The sequence below is a fragment of the Pagrus major genome, chromosome 20, assembly GCF_040436345.1.
Source record: "Pagrus major chromosome 20, Pma_NU_1.0".
Taxonomy (NCBI): domain Eukaryota; kingdom Metazoa; phylum Chordata; class Actinopteri; order Spariformes; family Sparidae; genus Pagrus; species Pagrus major.
In genome coordinates, this window is record NC_133234.1 from 17,197,547 (window position 1) to 17,225,024 (window position 27,478).

General features: G+C 40.1%; 3 protein-coding genes across 4 annotated transcripts; all 3 read left to right on the top strand.

The window, feature by feature from the left end:
- The first annotated feature begins 5,668 nt into the window (after positions 1-5,668).
- LOC141015163 (CD151 antigen-like) lies at positions 5,669-10,765 on the top strand. Its single transcript, XM_073489111.1, has 7 exons — positions 5,669-5,725; positions 7,181-7,369; positions 8,447-8,521; positions 8,608-8,712; positions 10,014-10,151; positions 10,236-10,319; positions 10,679-10,765. The coding sequence occupies exons 1-7, from the start codon at positions 5,669-5,671 to the stop codon at positions 10,748-10,750; spliced, it is 720 nt and encodes a 239-aa protein (XP_073345212.1). The 3' UTR covers positions 10,751-10,765.
- A 2,177-nt stretch (positions 10,766-12,942) lies between these two features.
- pus3 (pseudouridylate synthase 3) lies at positions 12,943-16,275 on the top strand. Of its 2 annotated transcripts, none has more exons than XM_073489876.1 (7): positions 12,943-13,031; positions 13,362-13,776; positions 13,861-14,138; positions 14,224-14,401; positions 14,507-14,616; positions 14,719-14,891; positions 15,817-16,275. In XM_073489876.1, exons 2-7 carry the CDS (start codon positions 13,366-13,368, stop codon positions 16,086-16,088), a joined length of 1,422 nt encoding a protein of 473 aa, XP_073345977.1. In that variant the 5' UTR covers positions 12,943-13,031; positions 13,362-13,365; the 3' UTR covers positions 16,089-16,275. The 2 variants fall into 2 exon arrangements, with proteins under 2 accessions (XP_073345977.1, XP_073345978.1); XM_073489877.1 differs by having other exon boundaries at positions 12,950-13,031; positions 13,365-13,776.
- A 916-nt stretch (positions 16,276-17,191) lies between these two features.
- On the top strand, positions 17,192-22,087 carry dcakd (dephospho-CoA kinase domain containing). The gene is made up of 5 exons (XM_073489535.1): positions 17,192-17,498; positions 19,231-19,342; positions 19,887-20,090; positions 20,446-20,533; positions 20,805-22,087. The coding sequence occupies exons 2-5, from the start codon at positions 19,231-19,233 to the stop codon at positions 21,088-21,090; spliced, it is 690 nt and encodes a 229-aa protein (XP_073345636.1). The 5' UTR covers positions 17,192-17,498; the 3' UTR covers positions 21,091-22,087.
- Positions 22,088-27,478: the final 5,391 nt, after the last annotated feature.

Sequence of the window (27,478 nt, forward strand, 5' to 3'; positions counted from 1 at the left end):
ATCGGAAGGCCAATTAAAAACACACATGTCCAGCCCTCGCTGTCCCCTCTGCACTGAGAACAGAGCAGGAGAGATCAGAAACACATGTGGTAGGAGACAAAAGAGATAGTGAAGCAGGGTAGGAAAAACGTGTGGGTGAGACAAAACATCCAAGCTGAAGAGAAACAGAGAGGTGGATTGTGAAAGAAAGAAACCAAAAGAAGTATTAAAAGCACACTTTACCTTCTCCTTCTGTCAGCTTCCTATTGCCATTTTACCACCTGTAAACACCTTTGCCTTGAAAACACTGAGCAAACTGTGGGTGGAGCCACACTGCCAGAGTCACGCAGGAATCAGGCAGAGCCTGTAAGGCAACTTTCTGTGAGCTCCTGTGCCACAGACAACATGTAGACAAATCATTGAAGTGGCTCCGTGGACTTCCGGAGTAGACTTTCTTTGAATGAAAGTGGAGCAGAGGGGCCAGACCACAAACAGTAGTCTCCACTTGTAAATGAGGTGCAATTAAATTCTATTAACATCGCAATAGGAGGAGCAGATGGTTGGGTGTGTCTGCAAGGTGTGCTCTCGTTTACCTTTTGTTGAATAGCTCAGTCCAGACTGCTTTTCTCTCAGCTGATGGGACATTATGGTGTTCTTTCTCTTGCAAACTGCTCTGAAACGCATTTTCACTGAAGGTCTGTGAAAGCCTCTCTGACTTGAGGTTATGTTTTTTGCCCATGTCTGCTTGCTGCTTGGTTGGTTTGTCAGCAGGATTACATAAAAACTAGCAAACATATTTCCCTGGAACTTGGATGGAGGATGCGTCTCGGTCCAGAATAGACCCTGTTAACTTTTGGTGCAGATCCAGATAGAGGGACAGATTCAGGACTTTTTCTCACTTTCTTTGTGCTCTTTGATATTGGATTAGGCTTGATATAAATTTTAGGGGAGGGAGGAGGGTAAAAGCGCTACTGAGTGCCATTCTCGTTTTAATCCTCCAGTGGATTGTCACAACCCATTGCTCACTTCTGTTTTTACAGTCTTCTTATAATCTTTATACACTCTGATATGTTCTTGCTGATTATCTTGTGTGGCCTGTCTTTCATCCAGGTCACCACAGCGGAGAGGACGTTGGCGATGCCTCAGCCTGCTCAATTGTCCTCCTGCGTCCACAATCTGCTTGTATCAGATAATCTGTCAATGAAATGTATACACTGGGAGTTTTTCCTTACTCAAATCGAGGATCTAAGGACAGAGGATGTCGTTTTATGTACCGGTTTTACAAGCCTGAGACAATGTGATTGTGATTGTTGGCTGCATAAATAAAATTGACTTGACTTTTTATGTAACACCCAAGTACAGAGGCGCTGCAGGTTCCCTGTTTCAGCAAGGTGCAAAATACCACATCACAGAGAAACGTTTTAAAAGCTTTATTAGTTCATTAGATCATATAAGATATGTTAAAATCAAAGAGAAATAAATGGTGCTTGTGGCTAATTTCTCAGGAGAAGGGAGCAGGAAGGAAGGGGAAAATAGTACCTAATGGCAGCCATCTATAACCCACCACACACTTCAACCACCAGGAAGCAAGGTGCCCTTTAACTACAACGCCTGGAGTGGAAGGTTGAGTGCCAGCAATTCACCGTCATGTGGCATAAGTAGACCACAGAGTGGAGGCACACCCAGACACACCTGCCTTCAATCACAGCTCACACTCAAAGCAACAATATGTAACTTTTTAGAAGAAAGAGATTTGATTGTTGAGTCTCATCCCCAGGTCATCAAAAACTGATGCTTTGGGTTGGTCGCTTCAGCATTTGACAACCTGGGAATGAGACTCGACAATCAATTATCTTTCTCTGGATCGCTTTAAAAGTTACATCGTGTTGCTTTAAATTTGAAATGTCCCTTTTAAAAGTAGGATCAATAAAGTACATTCAACCTTATGCTGTATTCAGTTTAGTGTAGAGGTGGAAGAAGTATTCAGGTCTTGTACTTCAACAACACAAGTAGCAACACCGCAGTGAAGAAATATGTTACACAAGTTAAAGTCATTCATTTATTTTGTATTATTAAACAAAATTTGTGAAGTAACCAAGTTGCTAAATATTAGCCTCGAAGTTGTAGTTGAGTAGGAGTATAGAGTAGCAGAAAATGGAAATACTCAAGTAAAGTACAAGTACCTCAAAGTTGTACTTAAAGGTGCAATATGTAAGAATCGGCCATCTTTCCAAGGTACCTCCAGAAAATAGGGGGCTGCATATCACAACAGTAAGCGCTAACTGCTGCTAATTGTAGCTGCTGTTAACTACTTAGCTCAGTTAGCCATGCAGTTAGCGGTCCAGACTGGACTGGGGCTAGCTGGTTAGCACGCTAACTTCAGTAGATATCTCTGCAACACAACACATAGCTTGGACGTCTTTGACATGACATCAAAGCTGTTAATTCTTCACATTCTGTTGATGTTTTCTTTTTGAATGTTTTAAATGAAGATTGTTACATATTGTGCCTTTAAGTACACTACTTGAGTTAATACACTTACTTCCCACCACTGATTCAGTGCATTAAGCCCACGAGTTACTGTCATTTGTCTAAACACACCTCATATTTACATGGGACTGTACCATTGGTATATGGCTTTGGTATAAACCACAAACAACTGCTTGCGCAATTTAACATGGAAATATGGAACTAACATTAGATTTGTGGCTGACAAAGGCAAACACTGACCGATTCTTGTGCAGCACACTCACAATGCTACAACGTTTACAATGGTTGCATAATATTGTTTCTAAAAGCGACCCTCAAATACTAAATGAGTTGCTGTATTGTGGTTGTAAATGGAAACATTTCACTCAACAGAGGCCAGGACAAGAATGCAAGGAAGCAGTTACATGGACTGGTAAGTGTAAGTAGTACCATGTGGTGGGAGGCACATAATACTACTAACACTACAAACATGTGACCCCAGCGCTAAAAGCAAGTTGATTGATGGACCAGACATCGACGAAAAGCTTAACTGTTTACTGACAGACAGACCGACTCTGCCCATTTCTAGGCTCTTCACTATGAAGAAACAACACAGATGTTGCTTAACACACACACAAGCACAAACATGCTCTTACTGAAAAGTGTTTACACAGATGTGGTACAAGAAATAAATAAGACTGACGTAAAGCAAAGAGCTACAGTAACAGTGAAGCCAAGAGAAAAGGGTCTAAGTTTGAATTCTCTCAGCCAAAACATAGTCATGTAAGATGTAAAACCTTAATTTTATCCCTTTTTCAGGCTGATTATTAATTACAAATTTAGATACAGACTTTATGTTTGGATGACAAAATAAGCAGGGACTCTCAAGCATCAATAAAGGGTTATCTTATCTTGTTGTTACAAGATAAGATATGTTACTCTAGCAGCAGTTTATCTGCGTTATTGTTTTTTCTCCATAATGATTTGATTTCAACACTGCCTTATTTATGTTGCATAACAACCCAATTACCTAAATCTTGGACCTTAAATTTATTACACTTATTTATACTTTATTTATACTTGTGTTTCTTCCTCTTTTTTTCTTTACATTCATGTTTACTGATGAGTCCAATGTGATAAACAGAACAACATCAAAGCACATGTCGTCACCCTTGAAAAATGTGGACTCGACACAGTGTAATTCCTCCAGTGAGTAAACTTTGGCATATTCTTTAGAAAGAGCCATAAAAGGTCAAAAACTGAATATGTTTCATAATATCATGCATTTTTACTATATATGGATCTTTCCTGTTGGCCCCTTTCCTTTTGCTATATAACAATGTCATTGTTATACAAAGAAGATCTTCTATTCCTTAAGTAAGTAAGAGTAAGTGGCACAATCCCAGCCCGTTCCAAGACAATTATCCTTATCAGAAGGAAATCATACAAAGTTTTGAACAAGTCTTATGGAATTCAAAACAGGAAAAGCAAAGAGACGAAGGGACAATGTTCTCGCTCTGTGACTGAGCTCTCCAATTATGGCAATCATTTCACTTCCTGTTCCCATGAAGTCCTTCAAAGACTTGCAGGCTCTGTGTTATCCTGTTCCCACAAATTCCTTCAAACAGATGCCGCATGCCATCAGTCCGTTAAAGCGAAGTGATGGTGACCCATGTGTTGAAGGCTTCTGTTCGCTTGTTTTAAAAAAGTGGAATGGGGCCCTCCTGTGGCTGCGCACCTCACATTGCAGCAGAAATGATGAAAATCTGTCAACCGGTATCGATCAATACCAGTGAAATCCACTTAAAAATCCTGAAAATAACAAAATAGTTTGCATTCTTTAAGTCTGTGAGAACTGAGGCAGACTCTGCTTCCAAAAATATTTGTCTGTATCGCCTCAGCCTTAATTTCTTTGCAGGCAAATAGGGACAAGTCGATAAGGGTTCATGGACAGAGAGTCAGTGACGAGCGGATAGAAAGATAAAACCACAAACTCATGTCGACTAGTCTTTCACCAGACAGACAATCCTCTCTTCATCCTCCTGGTAATCACAGTTTTAAAACTTTAGGTGTGTTTTCACATACATTCAAAGAGGCTGCTGTGACTCTGCTGAGTTAATGAGGACAGAGTAAAGAGCAGAATTTCTGACGCCATGTCTGAAATTAGGAAGCAGCAGGGTCCTTCACAGCCTGATGCACTCTGGCTCGAGCTCTGAGAAGGCAGAAAAAGAGGGGAGAAGGAAAAACAAAGAGCAGAAAAAGACATGAATGGATAGAAAGAGATGTGAAGAACAGAAGACCTTCTGGCGGTGTGTCACAAGCATCCCGGCTGCTCGGTCTGCTGTGACGAAGATTACTGTGCTGCAGCCAGAGGCCTCGGTCTTCTTCCAGCCCGTGGAGTCGGGTCAGGGTGCCTGCAGCTGCTCCGTATGTTGGTGGAGACGCTCTGGGGAAGAGATCGGTCCTCAAAAGGATGGAAGGAGCCCCAAAGCAAGTTCCTGTAGTCAGAGGGCTTCAAGTGAAGCTCTGACAGAAATAAACTGCTTTTCTGTGTTTCTTTAAGAATGAATGTTCATATTTTCCTGATATATTTCTGTATTTTTAGCAAATATTTTATGGAGGCAAGATTATGTGATGATGAATTTCTCAAAAAGTACTACTCTTTCTCCGTAGTTGGCACAGATTAAAGGAACAGTTCGCCCAAAAATGACAATTCAGTTAGTATCTACTCAGCCTCAGGCGATGGAAAGTCAAGTGAAGTTTCTTAGTACACAAAACAACTGAAGTAGATGGGGACTTTCATTTTAAATCATAAAAAAACAAACATAAAATGGCTCCTTTCAGCTCATCTGCGATGGACAAACAGGCCCCCATCTACTTCAGTTGTTTAGGAGAATATACAAGTCATAAAGATTATAATAGTTTTAAGAACAAGCTTATCCATGATATTCCTGCAACATATTTAGGCTACTATCCAACACTAACATGATCATATTTTACGGTCCTTTTTCCACTCATTGATTCTCCTATTCAAATAGTCTATCATGTTTTCATGTGATATATCAGTTCAAATGTTATCAGACTGCCTGTTCATTTCCATAAGCTCACGTGACTCACTCACTACTGAATTACATTTAGATGCTGAGCCCGTGTCTCTTCACAGTCAGTCTCTTTAATCTTTTCATACAAACTTGGATCAGCCTCGTCGAGTTCTGACAATATGAGCCTCTGTTGCAGCATCAAATGTTTGTTCATTTTCTTCAACGCGCTCTTCTTGGTGAGTCGTGTGAGTAATTTAATGAATGAATGAAAGTTTGGGTAACAGAAAATGGGATTTATGTTATGAAAAAAGCAACTGCTACTTCCTGTTTTCATATTTTTAACTACACTCTGAATTGATATGAGTGAATTGTCGGACTGCAACTAACAATTATTTCATTGTTGATGTGTCAAACAATTATGGAAAATGCTCATCAGTCTAAAACCATAAGATTCTTCATTTACTATCATAAATGACTAAAAGCAGTAAATCCTCACATTAAACAAGGTGGAACCAGCAAATTTCTGACATTTTTGCTTGAAAAATGACTTTAAATGTTGTCGATTATCAATTTTCTTCCAATCAACTAATCAATTAATCGACTAACTGTTGCAGCTCCTATTCTACATTGACTTAATCACACTATAGCAAAAATGTCCCTTCTAAATCTAGAATATTATGGTTGAAATATATAGTACAAAGTGTGACTGTGACTGTAATCCCGCTCTTGTGTGATGTTGGTAATGTATGCATGGAAATTCAAAACAAGACACAGGAGACTGGAAGTAATTTGTGGCATCATTTGAAAGAGAATCACAAAATTAATTTGTCCCTCCAACCATATCAAACATATTCATATTAGCTGGTCTCAGGGGTCTCAGCGAACGGGCTGAGCAGAGGGAGCAGCAACAAATATGGAAGATAATCAGTCCAGCTCGTGGACGGATGTAGCGGCAGGGGGTCCTGGGTGAGCAGGAGCGCAGCACGCATTCACCAAAATAAAATAATTAATTTGGAAAGTCCTGATATTTAATAACTGGTGTGGATAAAAAAAAAAAAAAGGTAACCCACAGGCACATTGCCCAGGGTTTTTTTTAAACATTTATTTTTAGAAAACTGTATTTAAAGCAAAAATGGCTAGTTTATTTAATGACACTGGTCAATTAGGAATTTAACACTTGATTTAAGTGTTTATTCTCATTTTGCACCATTTTTTTTTATCAACTTAAACACTGGGTTCTACACAAAACCTGTAGAATATAAAAGGGTTCTCAGTGGAACCAACTTGCTGGGTTCTTATCAGCACCCTTAGAATTTGAAATGTGCTAGATGGATCACCAGAGAGAGTTCTGTGTGGAACCATTACACCATAGGAAGGTTCTCTGTAGAACCCCTTCTGGGGTAACCTTCACAGATGGTTTTAGGTCTGACCCTTTATGTTGGGTTCTGGGTAGAACCCTTTTAAAGGGTTACAGGTGAAAATAAAAGGTTCTACTAAGAACCAAAAGGGTTCTATTTTGGGGACAAGCCAAAGAACCCTATATGGTTCTAGTTAGCCCTTTTATTTCTCAGAGTGTAGCTGCACACTGGTTGGCAGGCATGAAATCACCAGCAGAGAACTGGGTTCATTGGGTTTAAGGTTGCTATATAGAGGACTGAATTAATTTTCCAGTTGTTAAATTTGTTTTTCAGGCGTCCGGGGTCGCCCTCATCACCATCGGAGCACTGCAGTACACAACTTACATACAGATAGGCACTTTCGCAGGGGGCAGCCTGTCTAAAATAGCTATAGTCCTCATTGTGGTGGGTGTCATCATCACCCTCGTCTCCCTCATGGGCCATCTTGGGGCATTCCTTAATAGTTCTTCTATGGTGTCCTGGGTAAGTAACATGACACTTGATGAGTTTCAGATTCTTTCCTTGTACATTTTATTAAGAACGGGCCTGTGGGGTGATCTTGTAAGGATGTTAGATGTCAGTATTTTAGCTCTGGATATTTGTAGTAGAATGGCTGTGAGATTAAATTAAGACTTTGTCCAAAATGTTTTGTAACAGGGATGTTTCAGCAGAACATCCAAATGACATGTGAGAAGATTGTTGTAAGGCTTTGATTAATGAGTAACATCTGTATTTAGTATGTGAGGTAAAAGCCCCACAGAGTTCTTCATGTTAGAGGTGGAAACTGTCAAGACATGTGGCTGCACATGACAAAATCAAAATTTTGATTTCACATATTAATCATTCATTAATTGGTGGATAAAGGTGATTTTAAAACAAACACACACAAACACACACACACACACAAAATCAAACCCAATCTCCCAAGATCTTGTTAAAAATACCCAGTTTTGTCGCCACAAACATGGCTGGAGATGTCCGAACTTCCTGTCAAAAATAGTTGGTTTTCTTGCCACATACATGGCTGGCATTGTCCCGAGGCCTCCACTAGTTTTCAGCTTACAAATGCCAATTACTTGAAGAGTCGCACTGCGGTCACCGATTTAACAACCTGGTCACCTGTAACTCTACCAATTGTCCCCACATCCAGATAATAAAGTCAGTCATAAAGAAAGTCATAAATACATAATGTGAATGAGATATGACACATTTTGCACAGTTATCAAGATAGTACACAGTTGTTTTAAATCCATTAAGCATTTGACATAATGAGACTCTTTGTCGAGCCATTTCTATCATACTATATTTAGTCAGATGGGGTTTAATCGTCTCCTAATTCTTCCACAAAAAACTAGTGGAAAAACAGGTTCCTATGACTAAAGACTAAAAACAAAAAATCTTGAGAAAAAATTTGCCCTGCGACCTCGTACTTTGACCGATTTGGAATCAAGTACTTCAAGTGCTGTAAAGGAAATTATAAAAAATCCACTGTGGACATAAATGGGCTGGGGATGTGGGAATCAGCTGCCCTCTCAGTCACTCTGTCTCTGTCTCCACTAGTTCATCTGTATCCTGATAGTGATCATCCTGTTCGAGGTGGCCACAGGGGCCGTCTTTTACGTGTTCCGCAGCAGGGTGAGACACTGAAAATTGACATCAAGGTCAAAACAGCAGCACTTCTTCATCATAAAATAATTTTTTTAACCTTATCTTCTCTGTAGACTGCTGTGCTTCAGATGAACAGCGCTATCAACGCTAAAGCACGAGGGGTGATTAAAGACTACAGCCCGGAGAGGAGGCACGCCATCAACAGAATTCAGGAAAAGGTGACATGCAGAGATTTATCTTTCGTATTTGCAGGAGGGGCTCGACAGACTGGGGAGAATGTGTGGTAAATTATAGTACACGGGACAAAAATAACCTGGGCCCAGGAGCAAAGACATTGTAAGCTGTACCCTGCTCTCTGTGCATTGTACCGTATCAATGAATAATTAGAAATTAGTTTGTGTTAATTTGACTAAAAAGTATTCAGGGTTTTTGCACCATGTGAGCACAATACAAACAGAAATAAAACGTCCTTTAACTAGATTCTGTAGATACAAGAGATCAGGCATCAACAGGTATCTCTTTAAGGCCTTTAACATTTTATTTTATTTTAACCTGGGCACCTCAGGCAAAATTCCTGATGCTGTCCATAATATTACATAATCCTGATTTGCTCAGGGTCAATCATGACTGGATACACTGATCTATGTCTCATTTCACTTAAACTTCCACAAAAGAAGCTTTAAAGGATGGCTTCACATTGTATCAGTCTTTGTTTTGTGGATAACTTGTAAGGGGGTTTCTCAGCAACCCAATCGTCAGAATAGATGTTTGCATTGTACATTTCTGTAAAACATGGATATGTCGAACATCTGTGCTTCTTCACTTTTCAATTTTCAACTTTATGTTGTGACAGCGCTGTGCCTAAGTTCATGTTTTGGCTTGAAATATTCAATCTTGTTGCCACCACAAAGACGCTTGGAAGCTGTCCCGACATCTTGCTACAAATGCCAACTGTTATTGCCACAAAGACACTTGGAAAAAGAACCGTGTTAGAAATATTTAGTCTTGTTGCCTGAAGACTCCTAAATGTACCGACTTCTCGCTAAAAATATTTGGTTTTGTTACCTCAAGGACACCTGGAAAATGTTCGACTTCTCACTAAAAATACTGTTGTTGTTTTTTTGTACCATAAAGACGCCTGGAAAATGTCTCAACATCTTGCTTAAATACTTGGTTTTGTTGCCTTAAAGACGCCTGGAAAATGTCCCGACAGTCACTGGAAGTACCCGGCTTAGTCGGTTGCAATGGGAAGCCAACAGTGGTCTTCAAATGGTCTCGAACAGTCTCTCGTCAGCTGTTATACACATAATATGATACTTGTAGAAATGCTGATATGACAAGAATGAAACATACACATTTTGCCTATCCAAAGGTTTGCAGACATGTCCGACATTTTTTATCTATACATCAGACATGTGTGAACCTGTCCTTTGGGTTTAACGGTGCACCATGTACCCAGAAATCCACACTATAGGCAAAATCATTGCTTTAGTTTATTCTTCACGTTGTTACACACCAGTTCAAGTGCTGTGGTGCAGACGGAAGCAACGACTGGTCCGACAGTGTGGGCTGGGAAAACCACGAAGCCGTGCCAGACTCCTGCTGCTTGGTGAAGAGTGACGGCTGTGGACAGAACAAGGACAACATATACTCAAAGGTCTGCAGGGAAGTCTCATTTTGAAGTTCACAACCATTGCAAGGTTATTTATACAGTATGTTATGAGTGTGTGCTCCTCCTCAGGGTTGCATCTCAGCTATCAAACGCTTTCTGCTGAAGAACCTGGTGTGGGTCGGTGCTGTCTGCATCGCTCTGGCAGTCACAGAGGTAAACTGTTCCGAATATAATGAAATGTTTGTCTTTGACATTTGTTGTATGTCATAGAAAAACCAAAAGTCACATGTATTTCTCAGCATGTTTTAGTATTTTTATTTGAATCAATAATTTTTATGCACTTTCCAATTCCAATAATGAGAAAATGTTCATGTGAGCAAAGGTAATACAGACATCTGAAGGTAAGTAGAAGATGGTGTGAGTGGTAATAAAGCCTGTCTCATCCTGTGTGCCTCAGGAAGTGAACTTCAGGATTAATTAAAAAAAGAAACACGGAGAGAGACAAGAACCATTTTGACCCGTCCTTGAGTTCATTTGCTGCCAGTAACTCGTAACCTTTTTGCCTGTTGCAGGTTTTTGGAGTAGTCATCGGGGTCTGCTTGTGTCTGGACCTTAAGCGAAAAAGCTACGAAAACATCAGCTGATGTGCCATCGTGCCACAGTCGAGATGACTTCCCACATCACTCACATTGTTCTCTGTTTCAAATTTCATCGGTTTTATTTGCTTTTGTAGTTTATTTCTTCCACGCCATGAGTGTGAGCACTAAAATGTGACATAAAGATTAAATATGTAGTAGTTCATCTGATCAGATGAAAACAACTGACACGTACCTTATTGCCGCTTTCATGCTCACCAAATGTAACTATTTTACAAGTTATCTGAATATTTTGGAATTTGTTTTGGTCTATTACGGTCTCAAGATCAATATGAAAATGCTCAATAAATGTGTGATGTATTCTCCAAGTGGCTGTGGATCAATAACCTGAACTGGGATCTTTTGAAAAAGTTTTTTTTTGCAAGTGCTGTACTTGAGAACAAATTTGAGCTACCTTACTTGAGTATTTTCATTTTATGCATCTTTATACCTCTACTCTACAACATCTCTGAGGCAAATATTGTATTTTTACTCAACTAAATCTGTCTGTACTTAACAGTTACTGCTGGATTCAAATTATGTATACCCTTCTGTCCACTGAAATCCATAAATCTCCAAACTTGTTTTATTGTTGATTACAATTTTTTGATGAAATGGAGGAATAAGTTTAAGGAAGTACATGACTTTTTAGTAGTTCAAAGGACATGGAAGCTACAAACCATGATGATCTCATCAAATATGATGCATTGCTGTAGATTAAATTTAAAGTAGTCTAGTTAAAATGAGCTCAACCTTAAACATCTACAGCAGTAAAATATAACATACACATTAATGCAGCAGTTATGATAATCCAAAAACATCATATAGCCTATAACAATAATAATAATAATAACACAAACACCGCATTTTGAAGCAGAATCATTATTTTATTTGTAATTCTTTTGGTATATTTTGTTGACAATACTTGGATTATTTTATTTAAGTAAGGTTTTGAATAAAGGTTGTGTAGTAGAGTATTTTAACCCTCTAGGCGCCAGAGTTTATTTAGGAAAATATTCCGTTTGGATTGTAAGATTTCAAAAGGCTGTAGCTTGGAAGTGATGAGAGATAAATTCATAGTGTAAATGAGAAAAATATTCATAATGACCTAAAGTTTGTGATGGGAGTAAATTTAATCATCTAATTTGCATATTGTGACGTCACCAGGTGACTGAAAGTAACTTTCAGTAAAACTGATTTTTGAACATATTTACACAGAAAAAAAATATTTATATTGTCATCTCATCCTCAAAATAAAGGAACAGGAGTTTGATTGGAGTAAATTTACTAATCTAATTTGTATGTCACCAGGTAAAATTCAATAAAACGGAATTCTGAACATATTTACACAGTAGATTTTTTTTTTTTCATCCTCTCATCCTCAGAGTAAATGAACAGGAATCTGATAGGAGTAAATGTCCTAATCTAACTTGTAAAAAGAAAAGAAAACTCTCTCCGTGATCAGCGTGTGCTGCTTGTGTGACAGTGTGCGCAGCTGCAGCATCGTCAGTCACTCGTCTCTGACGAGCGATCGTCATCAGAGGGCAAATCGTCCCCCTCTGAATCGCGATCAGCAAAGATCTGTGCAAGTACCTCATCCACACTGTAAAGTCTTTTGGGCATTTTGTTTTTTATTACAAAAATCGCTGTCTGTCTCTCGATCTGTCCAGCACACTTCTGCCACCGCTCCGTGGCTCTCTCCTCTCCCACTCTGCCCGCTTAGCCGCTGCCGCTCCGACAGCCGGTGTCGGGTTTCAAACTTTTTTTTCTCAGGTATTTTGCATAGAAACACACCCCCAAATGACGTCAGGATTGAAGCTGAATCTATTGGCTATCTAGTGGTAGCAAGCAGTAACAGCACAAGGCAGTAGATTTAAAGATACAGGCTGTTTTAATGAGCAATGTTGCCTGTCGCAATAATGCGACTTTGGCGCCTAGAGGGTTAAAGGTGTGGTAGCCTGTAATGCTGCTTTTATTACTACTAAATTAGAAGTTAAGTAAAAAAAAATCTTTTATTAGAAAAAAACTGACCTATGAGTAAAGATATTGTATTGTACTGACATTATTCTTAGTGTACTTCGCCTTACAATAGCCTAAAAACTGATCCGATCACTTTAGGTGGTGAATTGACGCAGTAAAATACATTTCCCAGAAACCCCTCGAAAGGAAACGCGTCCGCTCTCTAAATAGGTCCGACCGGCGTCAGCACGAAGAGTAACGTGTGCGCCAGCGACACAGAAAACTGACTAAAAACACGAGTGTGTCAGCGACACTGAGACTAAAACTAAAGGTAAAGAAACAGTTTTAATGCCGTTATTATAAACACACACAGCACCAGACTTAATATCGCTCTGCTAGCATTACACAAGCTAATACCAGCTAGCTTTTAGCCTGTAAACTTAACTGTATAACTTAACAGGCTCAAGCTAGCTGGAGGAATAATGTGGTAATATCCAACTGCACATTTAGGAAAGTACAAATTTTACCTGAATTCACAGTTAAATATAAAACAAGAATAATAAAGGATGTGGCTAAGTAAGTTAGCTAAAAGAGGTACATGTTTGTAGAAGTATTCAAGCTTTCCTCTGTCAATGCTCTCTCTTCCTGCTTATTTATCCAGCAGCATGTCAGAGGCTTTGGTCCATCGAGTAAAGGAGCTGGAGGCAGAGCTGGAGAAGCTCAAGTCCCAGCTGAAGGAGAGGGGTGGAGCTGGAGAAGACATGGAGCTCATGTCCCATTCAAACACAGACTGCAGACCTGATGGTAACACCAGCAACAGCAGCAGTAAAAAGGGTAAAAAGGCGAGCAAAGAGCGTCCTTTTGACTTCTCTGCCCACCCTCGGCGTCATGTGGCTCTGCGTCTGGCTTACCTGGGATGGGCCTACCAGGGCTTCGCAGTTCAGGAGAACACAGACAACACAGTGGAGGCCAGACTCTTTGAAGCTCTGCTGAAGACGCGGCTGATTCAGGAACGACAGACCTCCAACTACCACCGGTGTGGTCGCACTGATAAAGGAGTCAGCGCTTTCTCCCAAGTGAGTTCATCCTCAGCGTGTCATATTTTGTACTCTAAAATGAAATCTCCACTTCCGTTGAGTAAACTTGTCTCCCCTCTGCAGGTCATAACCATCGATCTGCGCTCCACACAGTTTAGCGGAGGTCTGGGCATCACACTACCTGAAAATGTTGACGTCAGCATGAAAAATAAAGCCACTGCCTCTGAGCTTCCATATGTGAAGATGCTGAACAGAGTCCTGCCCCAAGACATCAGGATCTTGGACTGGGCACCAGCAGCAGAGGGCTTCAGCGCACGCTTTGACTGCCGGACCCGCACGTACCGGTACTACTTCCCCCGAGGATCCTTGGACGTGGCGTTGATGGCAGATGCTGCCAAAAGGTGGGTGAAGACACAACATGATAAACACTGATGTCACCCCTTGATGTCACAGTTTTGATTTGAGGTTCTTTTTGACATGCGTCAGATACGAGGGCACTCACGACTTTCGCAACATCTGTAAAATGGATGTGGGCAACGGAGTCCTGCAGTTTGAGAGGACCATCCTGTCGGCATCAGTCAAGCCTGTGCAGCCTCAGCAGAGCACAGACCAGTATGAGCTCTTCATATTTGAGATTAAAGGGCTGGCCTTCCTTTACCACCAGGTATCAAGAGACGCTGTGCTCAGCAATTGATTATGGTCCTTTCAAGCCATTGTATCCTTGACTGGTTAACTTACTGCAGTGAATTCCTGTTGTGTTATGCTGCAGGTACGCTGCATGATGGCGCTGCTTCTCCTCATAGGGCAGAAACTGGAAGCCCCAGAGATAATTAATCAGCTCCTGGATGTTCAGAGTAACCCCAGGAAGCCTCAGTACAGGTGAGACAAACTGAACTGAATCAGTAATCGTGAAGGCAATACAGTTGAACTACAGTCGCATGAGTGTAAATCTGTGTCGAACATGTCTCTTCCTGTCTCTAGCATGGCAGTAGACTACCCGCTGGTGCTGTACGACTGCCACTTTGAAGGTTTGAGCTGGAAGCAGGACAGTGAAGAGGTGAACCACGTCCTGTCTGCGCTACAACAACACTGGACCCAGAGTGCAGTCAAGACCAAAGTCCTCCACGGGATGATCCAGGGTTTGGAGGCCATAGGTGAGATGTTCAGTGAGATCAATGGACTGTGACATTTTGAATGACAGTCTGTTCAAATTTATCACGAGATTTTGAAATAGACCTCTGCAGGGCCAGGCTGGGAAAACAATTCAGGCCATGCCAATATCCAAGAACAGACCATTTTTATGGAGGACCATGATTGCCATAGAAATCAACAGTTAAAAAAAGAAAAAAAGGTTAATTAATTATAAATAATGAATAAATAAATAACTAAGTGCACAATGTTTCTTGTCTCTCTCTGCCTGTCCTATCAAAGGATAGTTGTAATATTATAATACTCTGAGGACCATCCTGCTAGCACGTATTTTCATTTAATACTCTCTATCATAATTATTTTTATTTTGAAGCATTTTGCAATGTGTTCCTCCAGAGGTTAGCTTCCGTTTTTAATGACTGCCCCTCAGCTCCATCTTTTCCTCTTGTTCTCCTACACTTTTATTTTTGCTCCACACTGCTCAGCACTGCGCCCTCTGACTGAGCATTGTTTTAATGTGTATGATTTTGTGTGTGATGACAGACGGGTATTTATTTAACACTGCCTAGACCACTGGAATTTCAGTCTGGGCTGTTGACTTTTGTGATTGCCAAATTCAAAATGTAAAGTTAGCTCTTATCAAATGTATTCACGTTGACAGACTGTAGAGCCCTCTGACACAAACTCCTGATTTTTGGTTCAGATAAAACTGACTAAACTCAATATTGTAATTGGCAGGAATGATGTGGATGACTCCACAATGAGCGATAGTTTTAGCCGAACAGAGTGCTCTCTATGAAAAACAAAACGATGCACCATTATGCAGCCTCCAGAGTATTATACGTAAAATAATTTGGTTATAAACGGCTTCGACATCAACATCGATACTGAGGAATGGGTATAAATTGTTTCACTTCTCTCCATCCACAGGTGGAGTCTCCTCCGACCACTGCTGGCTGGTAGAAGGCAGCAGGCAGAAAAACTACCGGCTCCTGCTGGAGCGTCCGTGCTGCGAAAGTCTGGAGTCCAGGATCAACCATTTTGTCAAAAGAGGCAGACTGGAGCGGGAGGAAGGGGAGAACGGAGGAGAAGCGGTCCACAGAGGGAAAAGGTCCAAACATTCCCACAATTCCCCCAGTCTGCCTGTTTCTGCAGAGACGCCATCTTCAAAACAAAGTACAAATCAGAAGGCAGAGGACTGATATTTTCCCACAGGAGAAAATGGACTGGACAAAGTGAATTTTGTTGTAATTTTTGTTCATTGTATTTACATTTTATTTCAGGAAACAAAAGAATAGATTTATCTTTTTATTTCAAGATAACAGTGTATTTTCTTTTTCATTCAAGCAAATATCTGTGTTGCTTTGGAATAAACACGTTTTGGAGAAAGTGGCCGTCCCTCAGTTTGGTTTACAACAGGTGAAGTCAGTGGTGGAGATATAGAGAATATGTTAAGTATAGTACATTTACTCAAGTACTGTATTTGTATTTTATTTGAGTATTCCCATTTCATGCTACTTCTACTCAACTACATTTTGGGGGTACGTATTGTAGTTTTCACTCTGCTACATTTATTTGAAAGCTTTAGTAACTAGTTACTTGGCAGATTTAGATGTCAAAAACATAAATCAACCAATAAATTGCAATATATCATTATAGGGTAAGCTGACCAGCATTAAAAAGTATTTATACTTAGCGTTACAATTTCTAGCTGCAACTTAAGTGAGACACAGATTAATGTATCAACAATTACAATCCAGATATAAATATGATTCTGCAGAGGGTCAGTCTGCCTAAAGAGTACTTTTTGGGGGGGACTTTAAGAATGTTTTGATGCTAATACTTTTGCACATTTGAATGCAGGACTTATACTGCTGGCAAAGTATTTTCATATTGTAGTTTGCTACTTTTTTATTGAAACCCATTTCTGCCGGTTGAATAAAAAAAGATTAAATTCAAGATGAAAACTGAGATCAATGAAAAAAACATGAAAAGTCATAATTATGAGATAAGTCAATATCAACTTATAATTTTGAGTTTTTATCTCATAAATTCGACTTTTTAACTCAAAATTCTGAATTTTCATCATTATTTTTGTCTTTTTATCTCATAATTTTGATTAACCATGGGAATATTACTTAATCAAGGCTACGGTTTCATCAATGTTGTTCTTTACCTGGCAGAAAGGAGCTTCTATAATAACACTCAAGTAAAATAGCTGAATTCTTCTACCACCTGAAGCTGAATGAACAAGCAAGGCGGAACTCATGTCAAGTAAGAGGGCATGTCGGATGACTATTGAGGTGGCGCTTGTCAAGCTAGGCAGCTAGGTCGCTAGCTGCCAGTAGAGTTCAAGTCAGAGTTACGGACAGCGACGCTGAGCCTCACGACTGTTCTCCGGCCTCTTCACCTGACTGCATATTTAACAGCACGGAGTTAAAATGTCTGCCTGTTCGTGTGGCTGCTTGTCTGCGGTCGCTCTCACCTGAGCGAGACTGGTGCTAACTGTTAGCCTGTTAGCAGCCCGGGTTGTTTACTGCACCAGCCCCTCCACTCTGTGGCTCTGCACGGATTTCCACTGTACGTTCAGCTGATTTGAGGAGTATCACGAGGTAAAGAGAAAGAAAAAAACACGAACAGGTGTATTTTTAGATAACAGTAACTAATGTTTGTTTACAAGCAGTCACCCTCTCCCTCTGACTGCTTCTGTTTTGAGTTTATTCCAACGCTGAGGACCTGTTAAGCCTCGAGTTTGTCATGGCGTTGGGTCAAGAATAACTTCAGAGCTGACGGTCCCGTCTGTCAAACTAGTCTGACTCCATAGTTGGCAGCTGAGCCAAGTAGTAAACACACCGAGTGCAGCTCTGCACCTCCACAGCAGGGGGCGTGTTGGTAAACCTCATGAGAGAATGACTGAGGAGGACTTTAAACACCACTGCTAAACACTGGCTTTTAGCTCATTAAGATTGGACTGTTACCCTGTTTATCATTAAGTTTACTGACACTGTTGTGTGTGGATTTGTAGCTTCATAACACACTGTGTATAGTTTATGTATATCATCTTTATTTCCTCAGCTTTTGTTACTTTTTGTGTGAGAAGTGGCATTTCGATGTTTAATATTTTCTTGTTTTTATTTACAAAGTAGTCCAGCTTTAGCCAAATGCAACACCTACACCTGGACTGATGTTTTCAAATCTGGCCTATAGACAACACCAATAATAATGTATTAGTGCCGTTGTTATTTATTCCCCCTTTTGTGGAAATTATTAGATTTAAAAGTCAAAATTATTAGATGAAAGTCATAATTATGACATAAATCAAAATCAGGAAATAGAAAGTCGGATTTAAAAGTCATAATTATGATTTGAAGAGTCGAAATTATGAGATACATTATAATTGAGATTACATAAAATCATAATTTGGAGACTGGAATTTATAAGATTAAAAAGTAAAAATAACTGGCCTGTCATTCGTCACACTGTCTTTGAAAGAGCTTAAATTATGTTTATTACAAATTTCTGAAAGAACAGTGATTATAACCTTCTTTTTCGCTAGACAAGCACCTACTCAGTGACAAGAAATTTTCAGTACTTATAAAGTCTTACAAGCTGATGGCGAGGATGTCTCCAGCCAGTAGCAAATAAATGTGCCAGCACAAGAGACAGAGACGATAAAAACCACCTCTGCTATTGATTAATGTCATCGTGATTGCCGCTTCACTGATGGCAGTCAACAAGGCCTTGGAAATTGTATTTTATGCCACCAAAGTTTTATCCACTTCTGATTAGTTTCTATGAGTCACCATCCGGGACGGGGCCATAAAAGATTTTGTCATGGTTTGTGATTAAAAAACACTTTTCATTATTGGTATTATCGTAAATATCCTCCGATGAATTACTTGAAAAAAGCTGTCTAGGTCACTGACGCACAGTCCTATGTTGGTCTCTTGATTTATTTTTAATTGTCTAAGCCCGTCAGCTTGGCACACAAACTAGATAAACCGGATGTGTGGAAATACTGCGGATCCCAAACTAAAGAACAAAAGGAAAATGAGGTTACCACCTTTTATTTATCCTTTATTTGTGCGGGGGGAGTTTATGATTTATGATTACTATTTAAGGTTGTTTAAGTTTGTTTTTCACAAAAAGTTCAAGTATGTTTTACCGCAATTTTTAGAGTTTAAAAAATATTTTGATGAATATCATCAGTCACAATTATGTCGGACGGGGTAAACGTGACATGAAATTGTCATATGGTCCCATGCCAAGTCACCATAAACCATAACAGTACTAATACATTATTAATGTTGCTTGGATGTGTCTTTCTGTGTCTTTTCTTTCAAGATGTTCCTGGTGGGGCTGACGGGAGGTATTTCCTCAGGGAAAAGCACAGTGTCTTCAATGCTGCGGGAGCTCGGCTGCCCCATTATTGATGCTGATGTTGTGGCCAGGAAAGGTTGGTGAATATCTCAGATATACAACGTCAGAACTGAGAGACAGTCTCTCCATTAAACTCTGATGTAGGAATTGTGATTTAAATGCCCGACATCACTGACAGAACTGTGCTTGGTGTAATAACGTTTATATCGAAATGGACGTAAGGAGGTTGGGCCTGTAGGAGATTCATTAAGACAAACGCTTGTAGAGAGAGCATGAATCATGGTGGCTGTCTCTGGCTGACTGCAGGGATGATTCTTAAGTTATGTGGTGATGATACAAAGGTCACAGAACTATGTTAATAGTGCACAGCTGCATGTAGGAGAACTTAGAAGACAGTTATCAGACAAATCATAGCATTATGATTTAATTTCACTCAGGTGGTCGATGATTGTTACAAAACTGAAATATTTTCTTATCCATGTGTCCATTTTTTTGTACCATACAGACCTGAAATCAATCATTTTAAAGGACATTTATTTTCAATTTGTTTCGTTGTTGTGCTAATTAAAGCTGGGATATCATGAAAAATACTAAATCTTGCTGCCTTTTCTTGACATTAGTCGTGGAGCCACACACTTGTGCCTATTCCCGCATCGTCTACCACTTCGGGCCGGAGATCCTGCTCGAGAACGGGGAGATCGACCGGCAGAAGCTGGGTCAGCTCATCTTCGCCAACGAGGAGAAGAGGAGGCTGCTGAACTCCATCACCCACCCAGAGATCCATAAAGCAATGCTCAAAGAGATCCTGTACTACTTTCTCAGAGGTGAGAAGGGACTGGGTTCGGCTCAGTTATCAGAGAAAGGGAAGATGATTTACTGAAAGAGAGCGAAGGCTGTTTTGCAGTGCTGCGATGAGCTTTACTTTATCAGCCGGAAGGTGAAGGCAACTGAGATAAAAGTCGTCAATTTTTGCTGCTCGCTTCATTTACTCCTCAACATCGCAAGATACGTCAAATGCCTTTAAATAGACCTCTCATACACCTATTGTTGTATGTTGTTAAAAAGTTATTAACTTAATCATGTTACTGGTGTTTTCACAATGCTAGAGTGTTAATGTGTTGAAGCTAATTAATTCTATTTCAAAGTACCTCCTCTCCTCTCCTTCTTCACTGTACTCAGGTTATCGCTATGTGGTGCTGGATGTTCCCCTTCTCTTTGAAACCAGACGTCTCACGCAGTTTCTGAACCACACTGTCGTAGTTTACTGGTAAGACCACAGCGCACTGTTCTCCATTTGCCCCCCTCACTTTAGAGTTTTACTTTCAGATTGTTTGTTTACAGGTTTCATATTTTAAATCAATAAATATTTGGATGTTTGTTTTTTGACAGAAACAGGCCATTAAGCCCAGTTTTGTGAGTTATTGGTTACCCACTCCGCCTCTCTCTGTGCCTTATTAGCGTGACTCACCGCCTCTGGATTTTTTAACAAGGCACCCCGGCTGCGCCATAAATAACCTCCATTGTCTGTTCCTTTTCAGTGACCCTGCCACTCAGCTATCGCGCTTGATGCAGAGGGACGGCCTGACCCAGGAGCAGGCCGAGCAGCGCGTGGCCGCGCAGATGCCACTCAATGAGAAGCGCGGCTTAGCCAATCACGTTATCGAGAACTCAGGCAGTCGAGAGGACACCCATCGGCAGGTCCTGCGGTTGCACACGAAGCTGGAGGACTCCATGGACTTCCTCTTAGTTAGAGTCATTGCGATTGCAACCACTGCAGGTCTGGGAGGGATACTGCTGTATGCAGCCAAGATACTTTTGTCCTAACAGAGGAGAGATGAGGGGGGAGAAGGGTTTGTGGTCCAGGATGTGGTCAAATACGAGGGTGTGAATAGAAGCAGGTGAAGGCACGTCAGGGGTACTGGTGCAGTTCACTGTGAGATTAGTTTCACAGCACCCACGGCTACAGCTCAGAGGTGTGACAGGCTCTGTTTGCAGTTAACACTGACTTACATTATTGACACAACATGCACTGACAAACGTGGTTTGGTGTGATGGGTTTCTATGTGCAATTTCAGTTGGTTTTACTCAGAGACACTAAAAACATGCAATCCCTTAGAGGCTCAGTCGCTTTGCAAGCTCGCCGATGCGCTCAACAGTGATGAAACTCACAACTAACACCAGTAAAAAAAAGGCAGAATTGTACAAACTGAAGAGATTTTATTTTGTTACACTTTATAAAGTTATCCAAATTAGACATTTTGGGTGATTTGAATAGATTATAAATCTAAACACCAGACAGTAGAAAGAGCAAATGAAGAAGTAAAAGGCTGTTCATTCTTAACAAGTATAGATTTGGATTTTGTCATTTAACGGCACGAACTGATGATTTTTAGTTCAATGTGTCAGTACTATCCTACGGAAGAAGATGAGGGCTACTGTGAACTGAAATAAAGTTTTCACTGTGGCCCTGACCCTCTTCTGTACTGTCCCCAGCCATGAATATTTTAATATTAAAAATGCTTTAGGATCGGACGCTTACTGATTGTATGTTAATGCCCTACACGATTAATGACAGAATGTATTTGACAATCCATTTTTAATGGGAACAGTGTGAATTTACATGAATTAACAGACTTTATATTTATCACTGTATTTTCTTACACATGAAGCTGTCCTCTGTAAATACTAAGTCTGTGATTTCCTTTTTTTGTTTGTTTCCTGTGCAGTGTGCACACACTCAACTTGTAACTAAAACACAACATTTGTAACATTAGCTGCTTAAATGAAATATAAATGATCAAATACTACTGTTTTAAAGTAACAGCTGTCAGATGGTGGTCAGTTTTTCAATTCCCCCTCCTCTCAAAAAATGTGTTTTGCTTATTGATACCTCCCCTGGGTGTTTGAGCTACGCTGTAGCTGCAGTTTGACTGTTTTCAAAGTCATCTGATGCTCACCTTAAATCTCGGTTTAGTACAAAAATGTTCAAGCAGGATTGTTGACATACAACTTCTTTGCAAGACAGTCGTGGTCCAATATGCAACTAACGTGAGTGTGAGTGATTGGGAAACTTACACTAAGAATAGCCTTAACAGTGAGTGAGTCCAGTAGTTTAACTTAGATTTTGGATTACTAATAAGAAAGGAGTAGATGTCATTTTTTAAGAATTTTTCATTAAGTAATTTAACTTTTTTGTCGCAAAGCAGCATATTTTTATGTTTTGAAAAATTTGGAGGAGATCGTAAAACGATTTTGGATTACTAAACTCAAGATATGAATAAATAAACTTTATTTATATAGCACCTTTCTAAACAGAGTTACAAAGTGTGTTATGGAGAAAACCGCACAGGAGTAAAACTGACAAAAATGTCATTTAAAACAAATGACATCATGTAGTAGGTGACATAATTAGAGGGGGGTTAAAGGGTACTCCAGTACGGAAGCTCTAAAGGGCCATGCATTCATACATTTTATTTCCTCCGTTTTCCCGTGATAACGAGTTAATTTCATTTGTTTTCTCGAGATCTCGAGTTATTATCTCGAAATAACAACTGCCGTTTTCCCGAGATAACAAGTTAATTTCATTTGTTTTCTCGAGATCTCGAGTTATCTCGAAATAACAACTTTGTTTTCCCGTGATAACGAGTTAATTTCATTTGTTTTCTCGAGATCTCGAGTTATTATCTCGAAATAACAACTGCCGTTTTCCCAAGATAACGGGACAATTTTCTCGAAATCTCGAGATAACAAAACTTTGTTTTCCCGAGATAACGATATAATTAATTCGAGATCTTGAGAAAACAAAACGATAGTGTAGTATATTAAATCATTGCAGGAAGCAATGTCAGAGGAGCAGGAGCATATCGATCACCACGTCACATATCTTTTCAATCAAGGCCTGACACAGGCTGAAATAGCATTATGCCTTGCTATTACAGATAATATACACATTAGTGTGCGTAATCTAAAAAGACGGTTAGCAAGGCTTCAGCTATATGGGCGGTGCAATCTAAGTGAGCCTGATGTCGTCATTAACTACATAGCTGACCAGCTACGAGGTCCCGGGCGTCTCCATAATCTCAGGCCTATCATATCACAGTCATTATCTCGAGATCTCGAATTAATTATATCGTTATCTCGGGAAAACAAAGTTTCGTTATCTCGATATTTCGAGAAAATTATCCCGTTATCTCGGGAAAACAAAGTTGTTATTTCGAGATAATAACTCGAGATCTCGAGAAAACAAATGAAATTAACTCGTTATCTCGGGAAAACAAAGTTGTTATTTCGAGATAACTCGAGATCTCGAGAAAACAAATGAAATTAACTTGTTATCTCGGGAAAACGGCAGTTGTTATTTCGAGATAATAACTCGAGATCTCGAGAAAACAAATGAAATTAACTCGTTATCACGGGAAAACGGAGGAAATAAAATGTATGAATGCATGGCACTTTAGGGCTTCCGTACTCCAGCAATGTGGCATTGTGCCTTCATTAATTAAGTTGACGGACTTAAAAGACACAGATTTGAGAAAGACTGGTCCGGCCGAGATATCCTCACTTTTTGTCACAGATATTGGTTAGACTCCCAAATCACTGGATCCTCCATTTCCCATAATGCAACTCAGCGGTGTAGCCTTTTTTTGTCAGAGTTCCCTGTTTGGGAAATGCCAAAATCTTTTTAAAAAACCCACACCTCCAGATTGTGATGCAGGCTGAAGTCTCAAGCCCAAAATAAAATAACCCAGATGACATCACTGTGACATCATCTGGGTTATTTCCTCAGATTTTAGGAGAGCTCCCTTCAGAGCCACGTAAGACATTACACAACTGTTTCCAAAGGCTGAGTAGGACTCCAGTCGAGAAGTCAACTCATTATCATGTGTAAAATCACTGGCTGCAACCAACAGTTATTGCCATTGTTTAATTTGTCAATTGTTTTAGCGATTAATTGATTTTTTCATCTAGAAAGTAGCGAAAACCAGCAAATATTTTACATTTTTGCTTAAAAATTATCTCCAAAATTTATTCTAATATCAAAATAATTGCGTAATAATTCTAGTTGATGAACTAATTTATCAACTGGTTAATCCTTGCTTCTCTAGCCAACATAATAATGACTACAAATCATATAGGAAATATTGAAATGCTTCAAGTTCCCAAAAAATATTGACACTGATGTTCTCAGATGCTACAGGAACGTGTAATCGACAGGACTTCAGGACCAAAGAACATAATGAACTTCTATTAATGGTCAGTTACGATGTCCTTGCTCTCGTCCACATTGGAGCTTAGACATGAAATTTTAGGCCCACAGGCAGGCGTGGTGACATCATCCTGGCACCGAGGTCCCACTAGCCTGCGTGGCTCACTTGGCTCCGTCTGAAGCCCCCACTGGTCTGCTCCTTGTTTTTGTCAAGCCACTGCAGATTTAATGCAAAGTGACTCGGTGGCTGCGGTGGGCGGGGAGCAGTCAACCAAGGCTGCATGGCGACACATTTGGTCACATATGTTACATACAAAATCACAGCCACAAACAGGATGTAATCTTTTACAAAAATAGTACGTAAAAGTCAACATAAACGCACACAATCCAGGGTTGTCTGTCAGTCAGAGCCATGATGAAGAAATTGGTCTATTCTTAGGTTGCCATATTTTAAAACCTGGCTGCTCTGTGTGATCCAGGGGGTAACATGCTTTACTGGGCAGCCAGCTGTTCAGCAGAGATTCTCAAGTGTGCCTTTTCTCAGTCTCTTTCTCAGACACAGACAGAGGCCAGATGCAGTGCAAGGAAGGAAGACTATATCTGTACCAGCAAGTGTGAATGCCCCAGGCAGTCAACGGTGGCAAAGCGTCTCAGTCTGAATATAAATTGGCTTTAATTCTGAAGGTGTCAAGCTAAAAGGTGAAAATCTTAAGTTGCCTTGTTACACTTTGTGAAAGTGCACAGTTGCAGGCACAACCCGCCGCTTTATTGTGTGTTGTGGGTCCTCTCCGGGAGCAGAGCAAATAATTTTCTGATGGCAGGGGGTAAAGACTTCTATAATCTCACCATCATGTTCAGAGAGTTGGCCCACGGCAGCGCAGTGTGTCGACATTTTGGAATCTCCTGTCTGAGTGGTTTTTCATCATTTCTCCCGCCCACTGCCATCAGGCAAGGTAAAACAGCTCGGGCAAAGGCGAACTAAATAAATAGCTTCCCACCAAACTCTGACACAACTTTGGATAATTGACAGTCTGAATTAATTTTCAGCAGCTATTGAATGTCGGTCTTGTTATGAGTTTTGAATTGTTTATTCAATGGGCTGATTTTTCATCACCACAATGTAGTACACGCTGTCACATAGGTTAATAGACGTTGTGCCATTTTAATGAAGTGTCAAAACATTTGCAGTTGTAGACACATCTCAGTATGTACGTGTGTGTGTATGTTCGGAGGAGGGTGACTAGTGTGTATTTAAGAACAGCAATAAGATCCTTAATCAGGGTTGGATCTGGAAGTTCACACAAAAATGAAAATGCAGTCATTATCTACTCACCCCAATGCCGATGTAGCTTGTCCGGCGTCATCCAAGTCTTTTGAAGCCCTGAGATCCCAAATTGACTTGAAAAGACATTATTTACAACCTTTTCAGTCCGAAATCTCCACTGTAGCTGCGAAGCTAAAAGCGTTAGCGCACACCTCGTCTGAAGTGGATACACAAGTTTGAACTCACGTCAAGGTTGTAAATAACATCTAACTCAAATCAATTTGAGATCTGTGTGCTTCTAGAGACTTGGATTACGCTGGACACGCTGTATGGAGCCATTTCTTGTTTTCTTTCAGTTGTTTAGGAGAATGCTGCAACGCTGTTTTGCTGTGAAGCTCCAGAAATGTTTTGTGGACCACGAAACTTCAACTGACATTCAATCAACAATGGAGTGAGTGGATAATGACTGAATTTTAATTTTTAGGTGAACTTTTCCTTTAAACCCTCTCCCCCTTTTTTTATATTTCACTTATTTGACCAATCAGACCTTCTCTTTGGACTGTGCGTTTCCTCACAGTCCTGTTTTGTAGCGGCTGTCAGAACGAGACAATTTCCACGTCGGTGATTCTCATTGCCACCTGACCTTTTCTCCACCCAACTACAACCTGAACAACGGCCTAATCAGCCAAAGAGAGTGGAAGCACCTGCAGCTATAAACCAAAAACATACTCAGTGATTTCTTTTTTAACTTCACACAGCCTACTTCATCCAGTACATTTATACGTCCTATGCGTCCTTTTAATAGAACACATTTTGACATGTCACAGTTGGAAAAGAGTGCGTTTAAACAATAAAGTTAATGATGGCTGAATTCTATTTAGCTGCTTCCTTTTTAGTGTTCTGGTTTGGGGTGTAAAAATACTTCACTGCAAGTAAATGTCTTGCATATAGAATCATACCCAAGAAGTACATAAGTATTTTCAGCAACAATATTATGCTGAAATACCACCATTGTGGAGTTATTTATACAATGTTATTGTTATCAATAATGCAATTATGTGTAAGCAGCACTTAAAAAGCTCTTGGAAACAAAAGTCTTTCTAGGAAATATCAAATAAAGCAACAGTGAATGAGGCAGGTCATAAAAGACAAAACTTCCCTGGAACGTTCTGGGTATCAAAGAAGGGTTTGTGTTTTTAATGTATTCAGTATTTAAAGTTACTAAAAGGAACTTAACTTTTTGTTGATTCTGGCAGCCCCTGTGGTCAAAAGATGAAAGTACAGTTTGAATTTCATCCTCAGCACCCTGCTATGAGAATAGTTTTAATTTTATGACGTATCCAACCTGGAGAAGTCTGAATCTGATGGTCTTGGTTGAGACATCAGTATTAAATTGGGACTGTTTCATAATCATTCAAAAGTTCCCTGTAGCACGTTTAACATGAGACTTAATGAGTTATTGGCTGATTAGGGGCACTTCTTAAAGACTAAATGTTGATGAAGGTTTTGATCATTTTGATAAAGCAACAAGCTGACAAAAGGAACAATGATGGAAAAACCCACACAGCCACTGGTGTGCCCACTCCCACTCAGCACAACAGGTCACAAATGAGACTCGACACCAACGGGTAGAAGACACTGGCCCAGCGACTGTAACCACTGTAGTGTTCTTGAACTCTGGCTTCTGGTGTCACGCTGAGGAAGGGGCACTCGCAGCGCCACCGTAGCGTAGCCCGTTGTCA

What these genes read in the sequence shown, in the direction of transcription:
- pus3 (XM_073489876.1), top strand. Translation starts at nt 13,366, where the DNA reads ATGTCAGAGGCTTTGGTCCATCGAGTAAAGGAGCTGGAGGCAGAGCTG. An exon ending in ATGGCAGATGCTGCCAAAAG is followed by an intron (nt 14,139 to 14,223) that starts GTGGGTGAAGAC and finishes GACATGCGTCAG; the next exon opens with ATACGAGGGCACTCACGACT. An exon ending in CCAGGGTTTGGAGGCCATAG is followed by an intron (nt 14,892 to 15,816) that starts GTGAGATGTTCA and finishes CTCCATCCACAG; the next exon opens with GTGGAGTCTCCTCCGACCAC.
- LOC141015163 (XM_073489111.1), top strand. Translation starts at nt 5,669, where the DNA reads ATGAGCCTCTGTTGCAGCATCAAATGTTTGTTCATTTTCTTCAACGCG. An exon ending in GTTCTTCTATGGTGTCCTGG is followed by an intron (nt 7,370 to 8,446) that starts GTAAGTAACATG and finishes TGTCTCCACTAG; the next exon opens with TTCATCTGTATCCTGATAGT. An exon ending in TCGCTCTGGCAGTCACAGAG is followed by an intron (nt 10,320 to 10,678) that starts GTAAACTGTTCC and finishes TGCCTGTTGCAG; the next exon opens with GTTTTTGGAGTAGTCATCGG.
- dcakd (XM_073489535.1), top strand. Translation starts at nt 19,231, where the DNA reads ATGTTCCTGGTGGGGCTGACGGGAGGTATTTCCTCAGGGAAAAGCACA. An exon ending in TGATGTTGTGGCCAGGAAAG is followed by an intron (nt 19,343 to 19,886) that starts GTTGGTGAATAT and finishes TCTTGACATTAG; the next exon opens with TCGTGGAGCCACACACTTGT. An exon ending in CACACTGTCGTAGTTTACTG is followed by an intron (nt 20,534 to 20,804) that starts GTAAGACCACAG and finishes GTTCCTTTTCAG; the next exon opens with TGACCCTGCCACTCAGCTAT.